Source organism: Odontesthes bonariensis, chromosome 2, assembly GCF_027942865.1.
Source record: "Odontesthes bonariensis isolate fOdoBon6 chromosome 2, fOdoBon6.hap1, whole genome shotgun sequence".
Taxonomy (NCBI): domain Eukaryota; kingdom Metazoa; phylum Chordata; class Actinopteri; order Atheriniformes; family Atherinopsidae; genus Odontesthes; species Odontesthes bonariensis.
Genome location: NC_134507.1, coordinates 38352794 through 38367624, shown reverse-complemented (window position 1 = coordinate 38367624; position 14831 = coordinate 38352794). Strand labels below are relative to the sequence as shown.

Sequence of the window (14831 nt, the reverse complement as noted above, 5' to 3'; positions counted from 1 at the left end):
ACTTTCCCACTCTGGAACCCGTTCTCAAAAACTATCGTTTTGGGGTAGTGGGAACGCCGGCTCCGTGTGGCCGCGACAGCGAAACGATAAGAAAAAGTATCGTTTACAGTGAAAAACGTTTTCGTGTAGCCGCAGCCTAAGGCCTTTGAGGCAGTTGTCACCACTTTGACATTTTCAAGTATTTCAACTAACTGTAAACATCTATGCAAAAGTGACACATATGGTTGTATTCTGAAAAGCCTAACAAAAAACAATATGAGAGTGAAGTGAATGTAATACAAACAAGTTTTATTTAAATTGAGGGGAAACACAACTGTACAAAAAAACAAGTTGTAGAGGTCTTCAAACAGTGCAAGAAAACACACTATAAATATATCTAGCCAAGACTTTTGAAGGTTGAACCTTGTAAACAAAAGTGTTGGCTGCATAAAAGTAAAAAGTGCAGTCAGAAATGTTTTTTTGTTTTCACACAAACTGTAAAAAAGTAATTGTAACTCCAGGCAGTGTCTCTGTTAGTTGAATACTAATTAGATGGGTGTGTAACACCCCTGATTGCCCCCACCCCCCTGTCACTCTCCATGTGATAATTGTCTGTCACTGGCAGGACATTGCTGCCTTCCCCCACACTCTATTGTGTCAGTGCAGTATACAAAGTGTCTTCAAAGTACAAAAAATGTAAATACACAGTATGAAAATATAAAGTATAAATCAGATAAATAGTTACACAGTGCAGATGCAAAGTAGGGTTAGTTTTTTTTTTTCTAGTAAAGTAGAGTACACACACATACACATCATGACAAAGAGTCTGCCCTGGGACTAGGGCAGCTCAAGCATTTGTGTAGTAGATCTACAGTAAGATTCAGTTCCAATCAGCTGTGCCAAGAAACATAACAGTTTCTGTCTGGTTGAAGGCAGAGGTAGACAGCACACACTGTGCACTTCCAGAGAGTTTTCATTACTTTGCCCTGCTGTATGCAGTACACACAGCGTCTGCGACCATCACTGGCTCTCTTCCCATCTGTGGATGATCCAGCCCCGCAAACTGGCAAGTGTAGCCTACCATCTTCCTTTGGTGGAGCCTTTGGTTCCTCGCAATGCAATGATACACCACACAGCTCTGCAGTAAGCTTCTCAATGAACTGCTTGTGGGTCATGCTTTTCTTGTGCATGCTTTGCATGAGCTCTTTGTGGAGAATGTAGGCATTTGTTGAAGCGATGTCCAAGAAGTGAAGAAAGAGCTTCTTGTACCACTTTACAGTTTTATGCTGTGTTGTGTAATACTGGAGCAACTGGTTAGATAAATCCACACCACCCATGTGCTTGTTGTACTCTATCACAGGTTTGGGGCATGGAACAGATTTTCTTGACCAGACACCCTGTTTGCTCTTCACTCTTCGCTGCACTGCATCTCCAGTGTAGGCTGCGTGGATGGTGGAGCAGACAGACACCTCTCGTGTATCCATCCACTTCACATAGACAACAGGACCATCTCTTATCCAGCGCATTTCTCCTCTAGGTGAATGCTTTGCCAGTGCATTGATGCTACTGCGTGGGCAGTCCCTCCGGGATTCTCTGTAGGTTCCGCAAGCACCAAACTTGGCATCATGCAAATCCTTGAAAAGCTTTGGGCTCGTGTAAAAATTGTCCATGAAGACATTGTATCCAGATCCCAAATATCCTTTGTCAGTCAGTGTCATGACAGAGTCATAAGAGAGTCCATGGCCCATGGGAAAATTGTTCTTTCCTGTGTATACAGAAAAGTTGACAGTGTATCCATTGCTGGAGTCTGCAAGCACAAACAACTTGAAGCCCCACTTAGTTGGTTTGTCCTTCATATACTGTCTCATAGCATGACATCTGGAAGCCACCATGCGTTCACCCACAGAAATGTTCCTGCGGGGGTGGTAGAATGCTTTGCAGACATTTCTGATGGTGTCCATAAGTGGTTTGACACGGAACAGCTTGTCATGTGCTGAGGTTCCCTTCTTGGCATCATTTTCTCTGTCTTCATCTGGGTCACTTATGTGCAGATTCCAGAAGATTGTTCTGTATCTGTCCCTTGCCATAGTCTGTGCTGGAAAAGGGATAGAGAAGATGGTGTTTCTCCTCCAGTAGTCAGTGACATGTTTCACCTTGAGCATGCTCGTGTAGAACATCAGCCCAAGGAATTGGTAGAATTCTGCAACTCCAACATCAACCCATCTGTACTTTGCACCTCTGGCAACCTTCCTGGCAGCTTGCTTGTTGGTGTTGCGGCAGAGGGTTTGCACAACATTCTCTGAAAAAAACAGCTTGAAGAGGTCCAGAGGAGTGTGGTTGTCCTCTGCCCTCAGCTGAACACCAGGCTCCCTTGCAGGAAGAAAGCGCTGTGGTGGCGGCGGAGCATCTGCATCACGTTCTGTCTTCCATGAATGTGCACGCTGTTTGGTTTGTGCTCTCCTCCTGGCTGGTGCAGGTGGGATGTTTTCCACATCGCTCCGTGCTCTCTTCCTGGCTGGTGCAGGTGGGATGTTTTCCACATCGCTCCGTGCTCTCCTCCTGGCTGGTGCAGGTGGGATGTTTTCCACATCGCTGTAAATACAATAATAGAAGAGACATTGTTTAGAAATTGGTCCTACATTATCTTCACCTAACAACTATGACACACATTAGCATTTGTATACAGTGCTTGGCATTCATACATACCAATTGCTGTACCACAGAAAGAACGGCAGTACTCCTGACACACAATGCATTATTTTTTGCGTAAGGGAATGGTCAAAAGTTCTCATGCAATTATGATGCAAGTTTTCTGATGCCTACATTTTACACGTTCCACATATACAAAATTAGCAGAGGAGATAAACCATCGCTAGACAGCACCTCCGTAGCTGATTAGATTCTCCACAGCTAACTGATAAATCATGACAACAGCTAGTAAAACACACAAGCCTACTTACTCTTCAGCAGGATCAATACGAAGCTCAAAATGCACATCTTCATCGTCTTCATCGTCACTGGACAGATCTGACAAGGCGTCATCAGACTCACTCTCCAGAGCAAGTTGTTCCTGGATCAGCTGTGCAGCTTCAGCAGGCGACATCTTCCTTGCATTGGTCATAGTCTCTCCTCCAAGTTTCTCAGTTGGTGTCTTGACAAGTGAGTAGAAGCGTGGCTTTGTTTATGCTGGCTGAATGGGGTGTGTTCTCCCCTGTGAATAGCCACTCAATCACCTGGTACTTTACATGTGAATAATAGTGATAGGTGTGGCGTAGGAGGCTGCTGCAGTCTGAGATGACAGAAAATCCAAAGATTTCTGTTCACTCTCTTTAAAAAGGGCCAGCTATATAATTTATTTTAACATATATATATATTTGAAAACTACAAGTTTCAAGGTTTTTAATGGTGTCACTCATATGTTTGAATGACAAAAACTCAGAGTTACAGATGTGTTTTTGGAGATGTGTCAAAAGAAACCACCAGTGGGTTTTAGACTCCAGAGTGTTAAGAGCTCCTCTACTGTCCCACAATGGTTTCACACATCCTCCCACCTTCAGATCAGTTTGGGGAGGGAACAAGGAAGTTTCCTTCACTGAAAGGGACAGTGCTGGTTGCACCTCAATCCTGCAGTAAAGTCAGGATTGTTCAAGGGTTTGTTAAATTATACTTATTTGTTTTCTGTTGAAGGGAAATATTAATTCATTAACGTTCAACTGAAAGTTGAACATGAAGAAAATCTGTTTTCTCTGCATCTATCAGACCAACATTGTTAGATACGTTTAGCAGGCAGCTGTACAGGAAATGTAAATGTTTCTGAATATTTTCATGCTTTTCATTTATATTTATATAATCAGCCCTGCGCTGCGGAGGTTGATATTTATAAATCATGATCTTCTGCTGATGAGCTCACCTAAATCTTCTGACTGATGCATTCAGGTGCATGAAATGAAACATGAACTCTCGTTGTTCTGTTCCACGTATTGTTTAAGGGTCGTCATAGGTACGAGTTTGGGTGGAGCAGGTAACAGTAAGGTGGAGTTTCCAGCTGACTCCTCAGGTTCAGTCGGCTTTGGAGGCTGCAGATGGAGAGGTAACTGTGCTGTTTAATCTGCCACTTATTGATAAAGTTAAAGTTTACAAAAAAATAATAATAAAAGGAAGAAGTTCCCTGAAAGCAGCATCAGTGTTACAGGTTGTGAGTCCTGTGAACAAACTGACACAGTGTTATGTTACACATATTTAAACTTCTCTTTCCTCATGTTGTTGAAGCTGCCAAAGCCTCAGTGAAGCTTTCTCATGTCTCCCTGCAGTTTCAAAGCTGAAATCTGAAAACTAACACAAGAGGGCGCCTTCATCCTGCTCACAGGGATGCAGAGGAGGTCAAAGCTCCTGTTCTGTTCATTACACTGAACTCTGTCTGTGTTCTGGCCACTTTGACCCAGAACATCCTGGTTTATTTTAAATCCGTAATACATAAATATTACCTAAAGTCTCTTTCAAGTATTAATGCCTTGTAGGCCTCATTGACCTGAGTTCATACAACTAATTTCAGTAAACCCAAGAACACCCTCAGACAGAGACTGGTTCACCCAAAGGATTAAACACCCAAACACAAACTGGGTGGTGTCATGTATGCAGTGCAGCAAAGACTGTGCAGACCTCTTTATAGGAGAGACCAAACAACAGCTCCACAAGCATATGGCACAACACAGGAGAGCCACCTCTTCAGGTCAAGACTCAGCAGTGCACCTTCATCTCAAGTAGAACGGACACTCTTTGGAGGACAGTAATGTCCACATTCTGGACAGAGAGGACAGGTAGTTAGAGAGAGGAATCAAAGAGCCCATCAATGTAAAACTGGAAAAAACATTGTTGAACAGAGGAGGGGGTCTCAGGTTTCACCTTCCCAGCACCTACAATGCAGCATTGTCTCTCCTCCAGAGGCAGTTTGACAATCATTCTCACCTTGGATTCTGTGACCAAAACTCACTCTGTCAGGCAGGTAGACAATTCGGAGGTGATAAAGACACTAACGACATGCAGATTGGTGGGTATTCAGTGACACATGTGACTGTAACGACCCTCTGCGTATAAGCTTATACATGTAGTTCAGACAAAAGAAGATGGTGTAACTCACACAATGTTAAAAGCCATTCAGTCCCTCCCTCCTTTATTGTAGGTGACCTGGGCTCAAATCCCCTACATGAAAGCTAATACCTCCAGTTGGGGTCCTTAGGAAAGACCCCCTTACCCTACCTGTAAGTTGCTTTGGATAAAAGTTTCTGCCAAATACATATGGTCACAAACTGGGCAGTGATAGAATGAACTACAAAATTTCTGTAGAAATTTTGATGGATGCCAATGAAGCTACTACCCGCTGAGAGACAGAGGCTGTCATGTTATTGTCATATTGTATTGTGGCTGGCATAAACCTGTTAAAACAGATGAACAGAGTTCATGAACAGAGTTCATTTGAGAGAAAACCGTGAGGCCAAGCACAATGAGGGGAATATTTGGTGAAAGGGGACAAAAATACCTACATTGTGAAGTATATTTTGTCTAGGTGCAGCAGACATTTTGGATATGAGAGAAGTTTATTTGAATTATTTTGGTATTAATTTCGAGCTTGTCAAGATAGAGTGTGAGACCCCAGGACAGGAGAGTGAGAGGAGTCCTGATTTTTCCTGAAACTTAAACTGCCATTATGTCAAAGCTATAAAACATATCAACAAACCATTTACTTCAGTTAAGGCCGGGCCTTTCCTGTCCTGTTTAAACTTTGAAAAATGTCTCTATGATTAACTACGGCTGAGTTGTGAGGCCTCCAAATAGGGCTACCTTTGTCCCATTATATATGAATTCTAATGCATTTCCAATGGGCCAAAATTCACAGTATTTCCCAATTTTGCTGGAATCAGTTTGAGTAATGAGAAGGAAAATTCATAGCACACCAGTCCCTAGTGGTGGACATGTGGAGATATGTGTTTTATCCCGGTCGGACCAACTGCGAGGGACTAGTTCCTTGCCGAAATTCGTGACGGAAACGGGAGAATAATAAGTTTGCACAATAGTAATATGTGTTCCTTGATGCCTTTGGCATTGGCACCCATAATAATTGTATTCATTTTCACTGAGGCTTGTGTAAACCACAGACTGTATAACCTGCAAACCTTCTGTACTCCTGGCTGGCTGGAACAGAGTCCAGAGAAGAGTCAAATATTAGCTCTTAACTCACATGTAGATATTACCGATTAAAGGTTTCTTAAGACTGCATCAGACATGTTTGATCATCATCTATTTGTGGAGCTCTGTATAGTGACTGGAGTCTTCAGATTGAGCCTGATAGAAACCCTCTTTGTCTCTTTGTCACTGTGTATATAAGAAGCAGCATCTTAAGATGGAGTTCCTGTGGTGTTTTGTCCACTCTTGTTCACACGGAAAACACAAACGACTTAAAACAGCAGAATGACTTCTTTTCCAGCCTTTTTCAGTTGGCAGGAAACAACAAAAACCTTCACAGCAAACATCCGTTCAGAAGAGAGAAAACCCAGCTGAGCAGATCAGTGTGATCAGTGATTTATGTGTTGCTCATAACATTTCATGTTCAGCAGCAGTCTGAGGTGCTGATAAAGTCTATTTTAGGATCATGCTGATATGCAGCTAAGTCTATATACATCCTGGTCAGTGAGGGTATTTAAACTGAGGAGGCAGGATCACATTTACCTCTGATGACTGCCTCTGATGAGCTCAGTTATTAGGTGGAGAAAAGCATCATCTTTATCTGGACAGAGGGATAAATGTGAGACAAAAATTGGCTTTAATATATTAACCTCAAATAATGTGAATCTACTTTGACAATGTCACAGTCAATCTGATGCCAAAAAAAAACTGAACTCCAAACCACCACAGGGATTTCAGTATATTTATAATGGAGGAGTGGGAGATCCTGTCAGAACTTATGTCTGTGATGAGTAGCTGAAGCAGAAGATGTTTCACAGCTCAGATGGTTGAGGTCTGAAATGTAACCTGTGTGGGGACAGACAAAAGTGTAGAAGACAAAAAGTGGAGGTTCCAGGCGGTGATAGAAGATAAACAGCTGTACTCTGAGAAACATCTCTGCTAACGACTGTTTCTTTCAACTGAGGCTGCGGCTACACGGAAACGTTTTTCACTGTAAACGATACTTTTTCTTATCGTTTCGCTGTCGCGGCCACACGGAGCCGGCGTTCCCACTACCCCAAAACGATAGTTTTTGAAAACGGGTTCCAGAGTGGGAAAGTTTGAAAACGGCCTCGTTTCGTTTCCATTGTTACAGCAAAAACGTTTTTGCGTCAGCCACACGTTGACGCTGGGTGCCAATTTTAACACTTCTCTATTGTCTCACAGCGTGGCGTGACACAGTGGCGTGTGTACTGTATCGTTTCATCGTTGTCGTCTGGACAGCAGCGCGTTTCCGTGTGGTCGCAAGAATTTTCGAACCCGTTTTCAAAAAAAACCTCGTTTCGTTTTCGTGTAGCCGTAGCCTGAGGCTTCAGACAGATTACAGACTGACCTAAAGACTCCTGCATGATAATCCCATCCATGCAGCCAAAGACCTGAATCAGTTGCACTGATCTGAAAGACAAAAGGACGGGAATGTCCCCATCCATCCCCCATGTTTTCAGACATTAACTCAACCCCAAAGTTGGACAAACTCCTTCAGCACAACAATGACTCTACATTCTTATGAGGAACATTAAAACCAAACATTTCTAACAATCTAACAATTTCTATCTAAACTATAAATACTTTGAGGGATTTTAATCTCATTCTCAACAGTGACAGTTAAGGAGTGTCATCAGATGAATAAGATAAGCTCAGTAATGAAAACACAGTTTAAACTATATACAGTCTGTGGTTTACACAAACCTCAGTGAAAATAAAGACAATTATCATGGGTGCCAATGCCAAAGGCATCAAGGCACACATATTTCTATTGTGCATACTTATTATTCTCCCGTTTCCGTAACGAATTTCGGCACTGAACTAGTCCCGCGTGGTTGGTCTGACCAGGATAAAAAGCATATCTCTGCATGTCCACCGATAGGGACTGGTGTGCTATGACTTTTCTCTCTCATTACTCAAACAGATTCCCGGAAAATTGGGAAATACTGTGAATTTTGGCCCATTGGAAATGCATTAAAATGAATAAATAATGCGACAAAAGTAGCCCTATTTGGAGGCCTCATAACTCAGCCATAATTCATCATAGCGATATCATTCAAAGTTTAAACAGGCCAGGAAAGACTCAACTTTAATTGAGCTAAGGGGTTTGTTGATATATTTTATAGCTTTGACACAATGGCAGTTTAAGTTTTAGGAAAAATCAGGACTCCTCTCACTCTGCTATCCTGGGGTCTCATACTCTATTTTGACAAGCTCGAAATTAATACCAAAATAACTCAAACAAACTTTTTTCACATCCAAAATGTCTGCTGCACCTAGACAGATTATACTTAAAAATGTAGGTATTTTTGTCCTCTTTCACCAAATGTCATCGTCATTGTGCTTGGCCTGACGGTTTTCTCTCAAATGACCTCCGAACGCAGAGAACGACCACTCGGGCTGCCATTGAGGGCCATTATAGCCATGTAAACTCATCTCCTTATCAAATCAATGTGAACGCTGTTTATAAAACTGACATAAAAAAATACCGTACATAGCAACAGCAAAAAACTTACACCAGTGGCTTTTGCTATCCCTTCTGGCACTCACGGTTCAAGAATCTTTTTAATATGACTCATAGTTTTTGAACGGCAACTGTTTGTTCGAGTCACACATATCAGTATTGAACACCGAGTTCTCCCTGCCAGTTGGAGCCATATTGTGTGCGCTCCTCTCCTCTTACCCACGAAGCTGTCTGCAAAAATACTGATCACACAGCTTATACTCCTTCTGAGGGCACAGCCAAGATGGCTGACCTGTTATAACAGGTTTATGCCAGCCACTGTGTTATGTCTGCTCCCAATATAATATGACCATAACATGACAGCCTCTGTCTCTCAGTGGGCAGTAGCTCCATTGGCACCCATCAACATATCTTCAGATATTTTCTAGTTCTTTCAGTCACTACCCAGTTTGTGACCATCTGCAGGTATGTTTGTTAATGTTTATGTATTTGGCAGACACTTTTATCCAAAGCAACTTACAGATAGGGTAACGGGGTCTTTCCTAAGGACCCCAACTGGAGATATTACCTTTCATGCAGGGGATTTGAGCACAGGTCACCTACAATAAAGGTGGCAATCTTACCACTGCACAATCCAGTCCCTGTAGGTATACAAATGGCTCTGGTTGGGGAGGGACTGAATGGCTCATAACATTGTGTGAGTTACACCATCTTCTTGAAGTATCTCCCACAGGAGAACACTACATAATGACATGCTTTTTCCATGTCTGCTGATACTGTGTTCCTCTTGCACCCACAAGCTATCTTCAATGAGTTTTTTAATCCTCTCTTTATCTTGACTGATGCGTTTCAGCCAGAAGTGAAAATCAATACCTCGTTGATATTTCTATCAACAATGGGGAACCAGATTCTTTAGGAAGAGTCAAGCAAGTTATCATAGATCAAAGAAAATTAATCTAACAATGGTGGTAATCAAGAAGTAAGACATTGGAAAAAAACATCAAGTTGAAAATAAATTTGATGAACTATGATCTCCGGGATAGGTGAACTATAGCCCACTTGTCAACTAAAGCTTAATACTGCCAACCATCTTGGGACACCAGTCAATGTCATGAGCAAATATGAGAGGAAAAGTTTTATCCTCAGATTTGTGCCATACATTACATTTACATTTACATTACGACATTACGGTCATTCTGCAGACGCTTTTATCCAAAGCGACTTACAATAAGTGCGTTCAACATCGGTAGGCAAAAGAACTTCAGGTCACAAGAAATCATAAGTGCATTTCCTTCCAATACCAAACAGCTAAGAGCAAAACTAGTGCTAGAGTAAGTGCGATAAGTCAGATACCTCAGCCTCTCACCAACTGCACACCAGTCACAGCGGGGTGGGGATGCAAACCCTGGTTCGGGTAGGGGAAGAAATAAAAGAGGTAAGAAAAGCAGGAATGGGATTCAAACCCTGGTTCGGGTAGGGGGTAATGAAAATATAGAGGGTGCCAGTGGTGGAGGAAACAATAAGTGCGTAAGGAACTAGGATGGCGCAGGGTAGTTTTTCCTGAAGAGGTGGGTTTTCAGCCTGCGGCGAAAGATGGGCAGCGACTCAGCTGTCCTGATATCAGTCGGGACCTTTGTTTGGTCAACACAGAACTGAAAAGCAATCTTTGTTATTCCCCAACTCTCATTAAATAACATCAAACATTCATAAATATCATATATAACTATATATTTATAGAGCTGATTCTTTCTACATAAATATGTGTTTTATTGTAATCATGTTGAACCATGTTAATTTATAATGTCCCTTCAGTTTGTTGTTATGAGTCATCTACAAATAGTTCCTCACTGTTAAAGAATAAATGTCAGAACAATAAAGTGGAATTTCTCAAAAAACTTTAATTTGTTGTCACATTAAACATGATAACTGATCTCATGATTTATTCTGATCTTGGAAATGAACATCTCAGAACAGACTTCCTCATTTGTTGGTTGATTTAGAAAACAGCAACAACATTTGATCTCTGAAACAAATCAAAGTAAGTCAAACTCCAGAATTATTTTCACATTTACAAAGTGATGGGATTTGAAAATAATCTGTGATAAAGGAAGGTCTGCTGGTTTCTCTGTTTGGCTCCATGAAGTGGAAGAGAAACAACAACATACAAATACATCAACACAAGGATCCAACTAATATTTAGAGCTCAGAGAAGTTTGGATTTTCAAGTGGAGAAATATTTCTATGAATCAAACTCATCATTAGCAGTGATATCCTCCATGGCTGCACAGACACAGGAAAAAGCAGCAAATTAAAAAAAGAACAGCAGCGCAGAGACATCACAGCAATGAACTCTCAGCAACAAACTGACTAAATACATTTATTTCACTTTACACAACTCAGCTGTGGCTCCAGATTCCCAAAATCTAACTCCAGCGTGGAGCGGCTGAGTGAATGTGGTCTGGACTCTGTGGAGGAGAGTCATGGTTTCAGAGACGCTGTAGAAGGACAGAACACCTGCTCTGTGATCCAGGTACACTCCTACTCTGGAGGACTGAGGACCTGAGATGGAGGTTCCCATGTTGTTGTACCAAAATTCATACTGGTTTTTGTAACAATCTAATGCCCAAGATTTGTCATTAAATCCAAATCCACCTTCATCCCCTGCTCTGCTGATGTTCTTGTATGCGACTGCTACATCAGCTCCTCCCCCTCTCATCTCCACCTCCCAGTAACAACGTCCAGTCAGACTCTCTCTGCTCAGGACCTGAAACCGATCTCTGAATCTGTCTGGATGACTAGAGTGAGACTGAGGTTGTGTCATTAATGTCACTTTTCTGTTCCCCTCTGACAGTAACAGATATGTGTTTGCTGTGTTTGGATCCAGTGTGATTTCACATGAATATTTTAAGAAGTCAGCTCTGCTCTTTGGTTCTGGTTCTGGTTCTGACAGTAAAACATCCACAACAGTGACTGTCAGTGAGCTGTTTGTCCATTCCTCTCTCAGGATGTCCTGTAGTTTATCTCTGAGCTCTGACACAGCTGCTGTCACATCCTCAAAGTGCCTCAGAGGACGGATATTGATGCTGGGTGAGTGTGTAGACTCACTGAGTGCTGACACTGAGGCGTAGCTGTGCAGAAACTGGCTGTGATCCTCTGTGTGTGAGAGCTGCTTCAGCTCAGCATCTTTCCTCTTCAGCTCAGTGATCTCCTGCTCCAGCTTCTCCTGAAGCTCTTTGACTCGACTCACTTCTGCTTCCTGCTGGGATCTGATCTGCTGCTTCACATCAGAGCTTCTTTTCTGGATGAGACGGATCAGCTCAGTGAAGATCTTCTGGCTGTGCTCCACTGTTTTATCAGCAGACTGATTGATGGCCTCCACCTCCTGCTGAAGCAGCTTCACATCTTTCTCTCTGTCCTGGATTCTCTGCTGGATCTGTTGTCGACTCCCCTCCAGCTCTCTCTGCCTCTCAGTCCTTTCTGCTGCAGCTGACACTGTGTCGTGGCCTTTATGTTCATCCACAGAGCAGAGATAACAGATAGACTTCTGATCAGTACGGCAGAACATCTTCATCACCTCATCATGAACAGAGCAGATGTTCTCCTGGAGCTTCTTGGAGGGCTCCACCAGCTTGTGTTTCTTGAATGGAGCCACATCATAATGAGGCTGAAGGTGTTCCTCACAGTAAGAGGCCAGACAGAATAAACAGGACTTGATGGCTTTCAGCTTTCTTCCAGAGCAGAAATCACAGGCCACATCTTCAGCTCCAGCATAGCAGTGATCAGCAGGAGCAGCTTGGAGTCCAGTCTTCTTCAGCTGCTCCAATAAATCAGCTAACATGGTGCTTTTCTCCAGAATAGGTCTTGGTGTGAAAGTATTCATGCATTGAGGGCAGCTGTGAATTCCCTTCTTATTCTTTCCATTCCAGTAGCCTTTAATACAGTTCATGCAGTAGCTGTGTCCACAGGGAATAGTCACCGGCTCCTTCAGCACATCCAGACAGATCGAACAAGAGAAGCTTTCCAGGTCCAGTTTAACCATTTTCTTTGCTATTTCCTCCATTTGGCAGAGCAGTGTGTGACTCTCAGAGCAGAAACACCGTCTGTGCTGTCTTACAAAACAAATTCCACCTCCTTTTATTGCAGCTGATCTTCACTAAAGACCTCCTCTACTGTCACACAATGGTTTCACACATCCTCCCACCTTCAGATCAGTTTGGGGAGGGAACAAGGAAGTTTCCTTCACTGAAAGGGACAGTGCTGGTTGCACCTCAATCCTGCAGTAAAGTCAGGATTGTTCAAGGGCTTGTTGCATTATTCTTATTTGTTTTCCGTTGAAGGGAAAGATTAATTCATTAACCTTCCACTGAAAGTTGAACATGAAGAAAATCTGTTTTCTCTTTGTCTATCAGACCAACATTGTTAGATACGTTTAGCAGGCAGCTGTACAGGAAATGTAAATGTAAATGTTTCTGAATATTTTCATGCTTTTCATTTATATTTATATAATCAGCTCCGCTCTGCAGAGGTTGAAATTTATAAATCATGATCTTGTGCTGAGAGGCTCACCTAAATCTTCTGACTGATGCATTCAAGTGCATGACATGAAACATGAACTGTCGTATGTAGATGTAGATATTACTGATTAAAGGTTCCTTAAGACTGCATCAGACATGTTTGATCATCATCTATCTATCGAGCTCTGTATACTGACTGGCGTCTTCAGGTTGAGCCTGATAGAAACCCTCTTTGTCTCTTTGTCACTGTGTATAAAAGAAGCTGCATCTTAAGATGGAGTTCCTTTGGTGTTCTGTCCACTCTTGTTCACACTGAAAACACAAACAACATAAACAGCAGAATAATGTGACGGTACTCTGACAACATCAGGGTCCATCTGATGCCAAAAAAACCTGAACTCTAAACCACTGCAGGGATTTCAGTATATTTATAATGGAGGAGTGGGAGATCCTTTCAGAACTTATGTCTTTGATCAGTATCTGAAGCAGAAGATGTTTCACAGCTCAGATGGTTGAGGTTTGAAATGGAACCTGTGTGGGGACAGACAAAGGTGTAGAAGACAAAAAGTGGAGGCTCCAGGTGGTGATAGAAGATAAACAGCTGTACTCTTAGAAACATCTCTGCTAACGACTGTTTCTTTCAACTGAAGCTTTAAACAGATCACAATCTGACCTACAGACTCCTGCATGATAATCACATCCATGCAGCCAAAGACCTGAATCAGTTGCACTGATCTGAAAGACAAAAGGACGCTGATGTCCCCATCCATCCCCCATGATTTCAGACATTAACTCAACCCCAAAGTTGGAAAAACTCCTTCAGCACAACAATGACTCCTCACGATGAACATTAAAACCAAACATTTCTAACAATCTAACAATTTCTTTCTAAACTATAAATAATTTTAGGGACTTTAATCTCATTCTCAACAGTGACAGTTAAGGAGTGTCATCAGAAGAATGAGATCAGCTCAGTAATGAAAACCCAGTTTAAACTATATAGAATCAGTGGTTTACACAAGCCTCAGTGAAAATAAATACAATTATTATGGGTGCCAATACCAAAGTCATCAAGGCACACATATTTCTATTGTGCAAACTTATTATTCTCCTGTTTCCGTCAGGAATTTGGCAAAGAACTAGTCCCGCGCGGTCGGTCCGACCGGGATAAATAGCATATCCCAACGTGTCCATCGATAGGGACTAGTGTGCTATGACTTTTTTCTCTCATTACTCAAACAGATTCCTGGAAAATTGGGAAATACTGTGAATTTTGGCCCATTGGAAATGCATTAAAATTCATATATAATGCAACAAAAGTAGCCTTATTTGGAGGCCTCATAACTCAGCCATAATTTATCATAGAGATATCATTCAAAGTTTAAACAGGCCAAGAAAGACTCAACTTTAATTGAACTAAGGGGTTTGTTGATATATTTTATAGCTTTGACACAATGGCAGTTTAAGTTTTAGGAAAAATCAGGACTCCTCTCACTCTGCTGTCATGGGGTCTCACACTCTATTTTGACAAGCTCAAAATTAATACCTAAACAATTCAAACAAACTTCTCTCACATCCAAAATTTCTGCTGTACCTAGACAAATTATACTTCAAAATGTAGGTATTTTCATCCTCTTTCACCCAATGTCACCTTTATTGTGCTTGGCCTC

The 14831-nt window shown here is 42.0% G+C and overlaps 1 protein-coding gene and 1 pseudogene across 1 annotated transcript; one reads left to right on the top strand and one right to left on the bottom strand.

The window, feature by feature from the left end:
* Positions 1-14831, top strand: part of LOC142388029 (NLR family CARD domain-containing protein 3-like) — a 483074-nt pseudogene that overhangs the window by 329805 nt on the left and 138438 nt on the right.
* LOC142398645 (tripartite motif-containing protein 16-like) lies at positions 11025-12707 on the bottom strand. The gene has a single exon (XM_075482729.1). The coding sequence runs from the start codon at positions 12705-12707 to the stop codon at positions 11025-11027; it is 1683 nt and encodes a 560-aa protein (XP_075338844.1).

Coding starts and splice junctions, on each gene's coding strand:
- LOC142398645 (XM_075482729.1), bottom strand. CDS start 12,707: ATGGAGGAAATAGCAAAGAAAATGGTTAAACTGGACCTGGAAAGCTTC.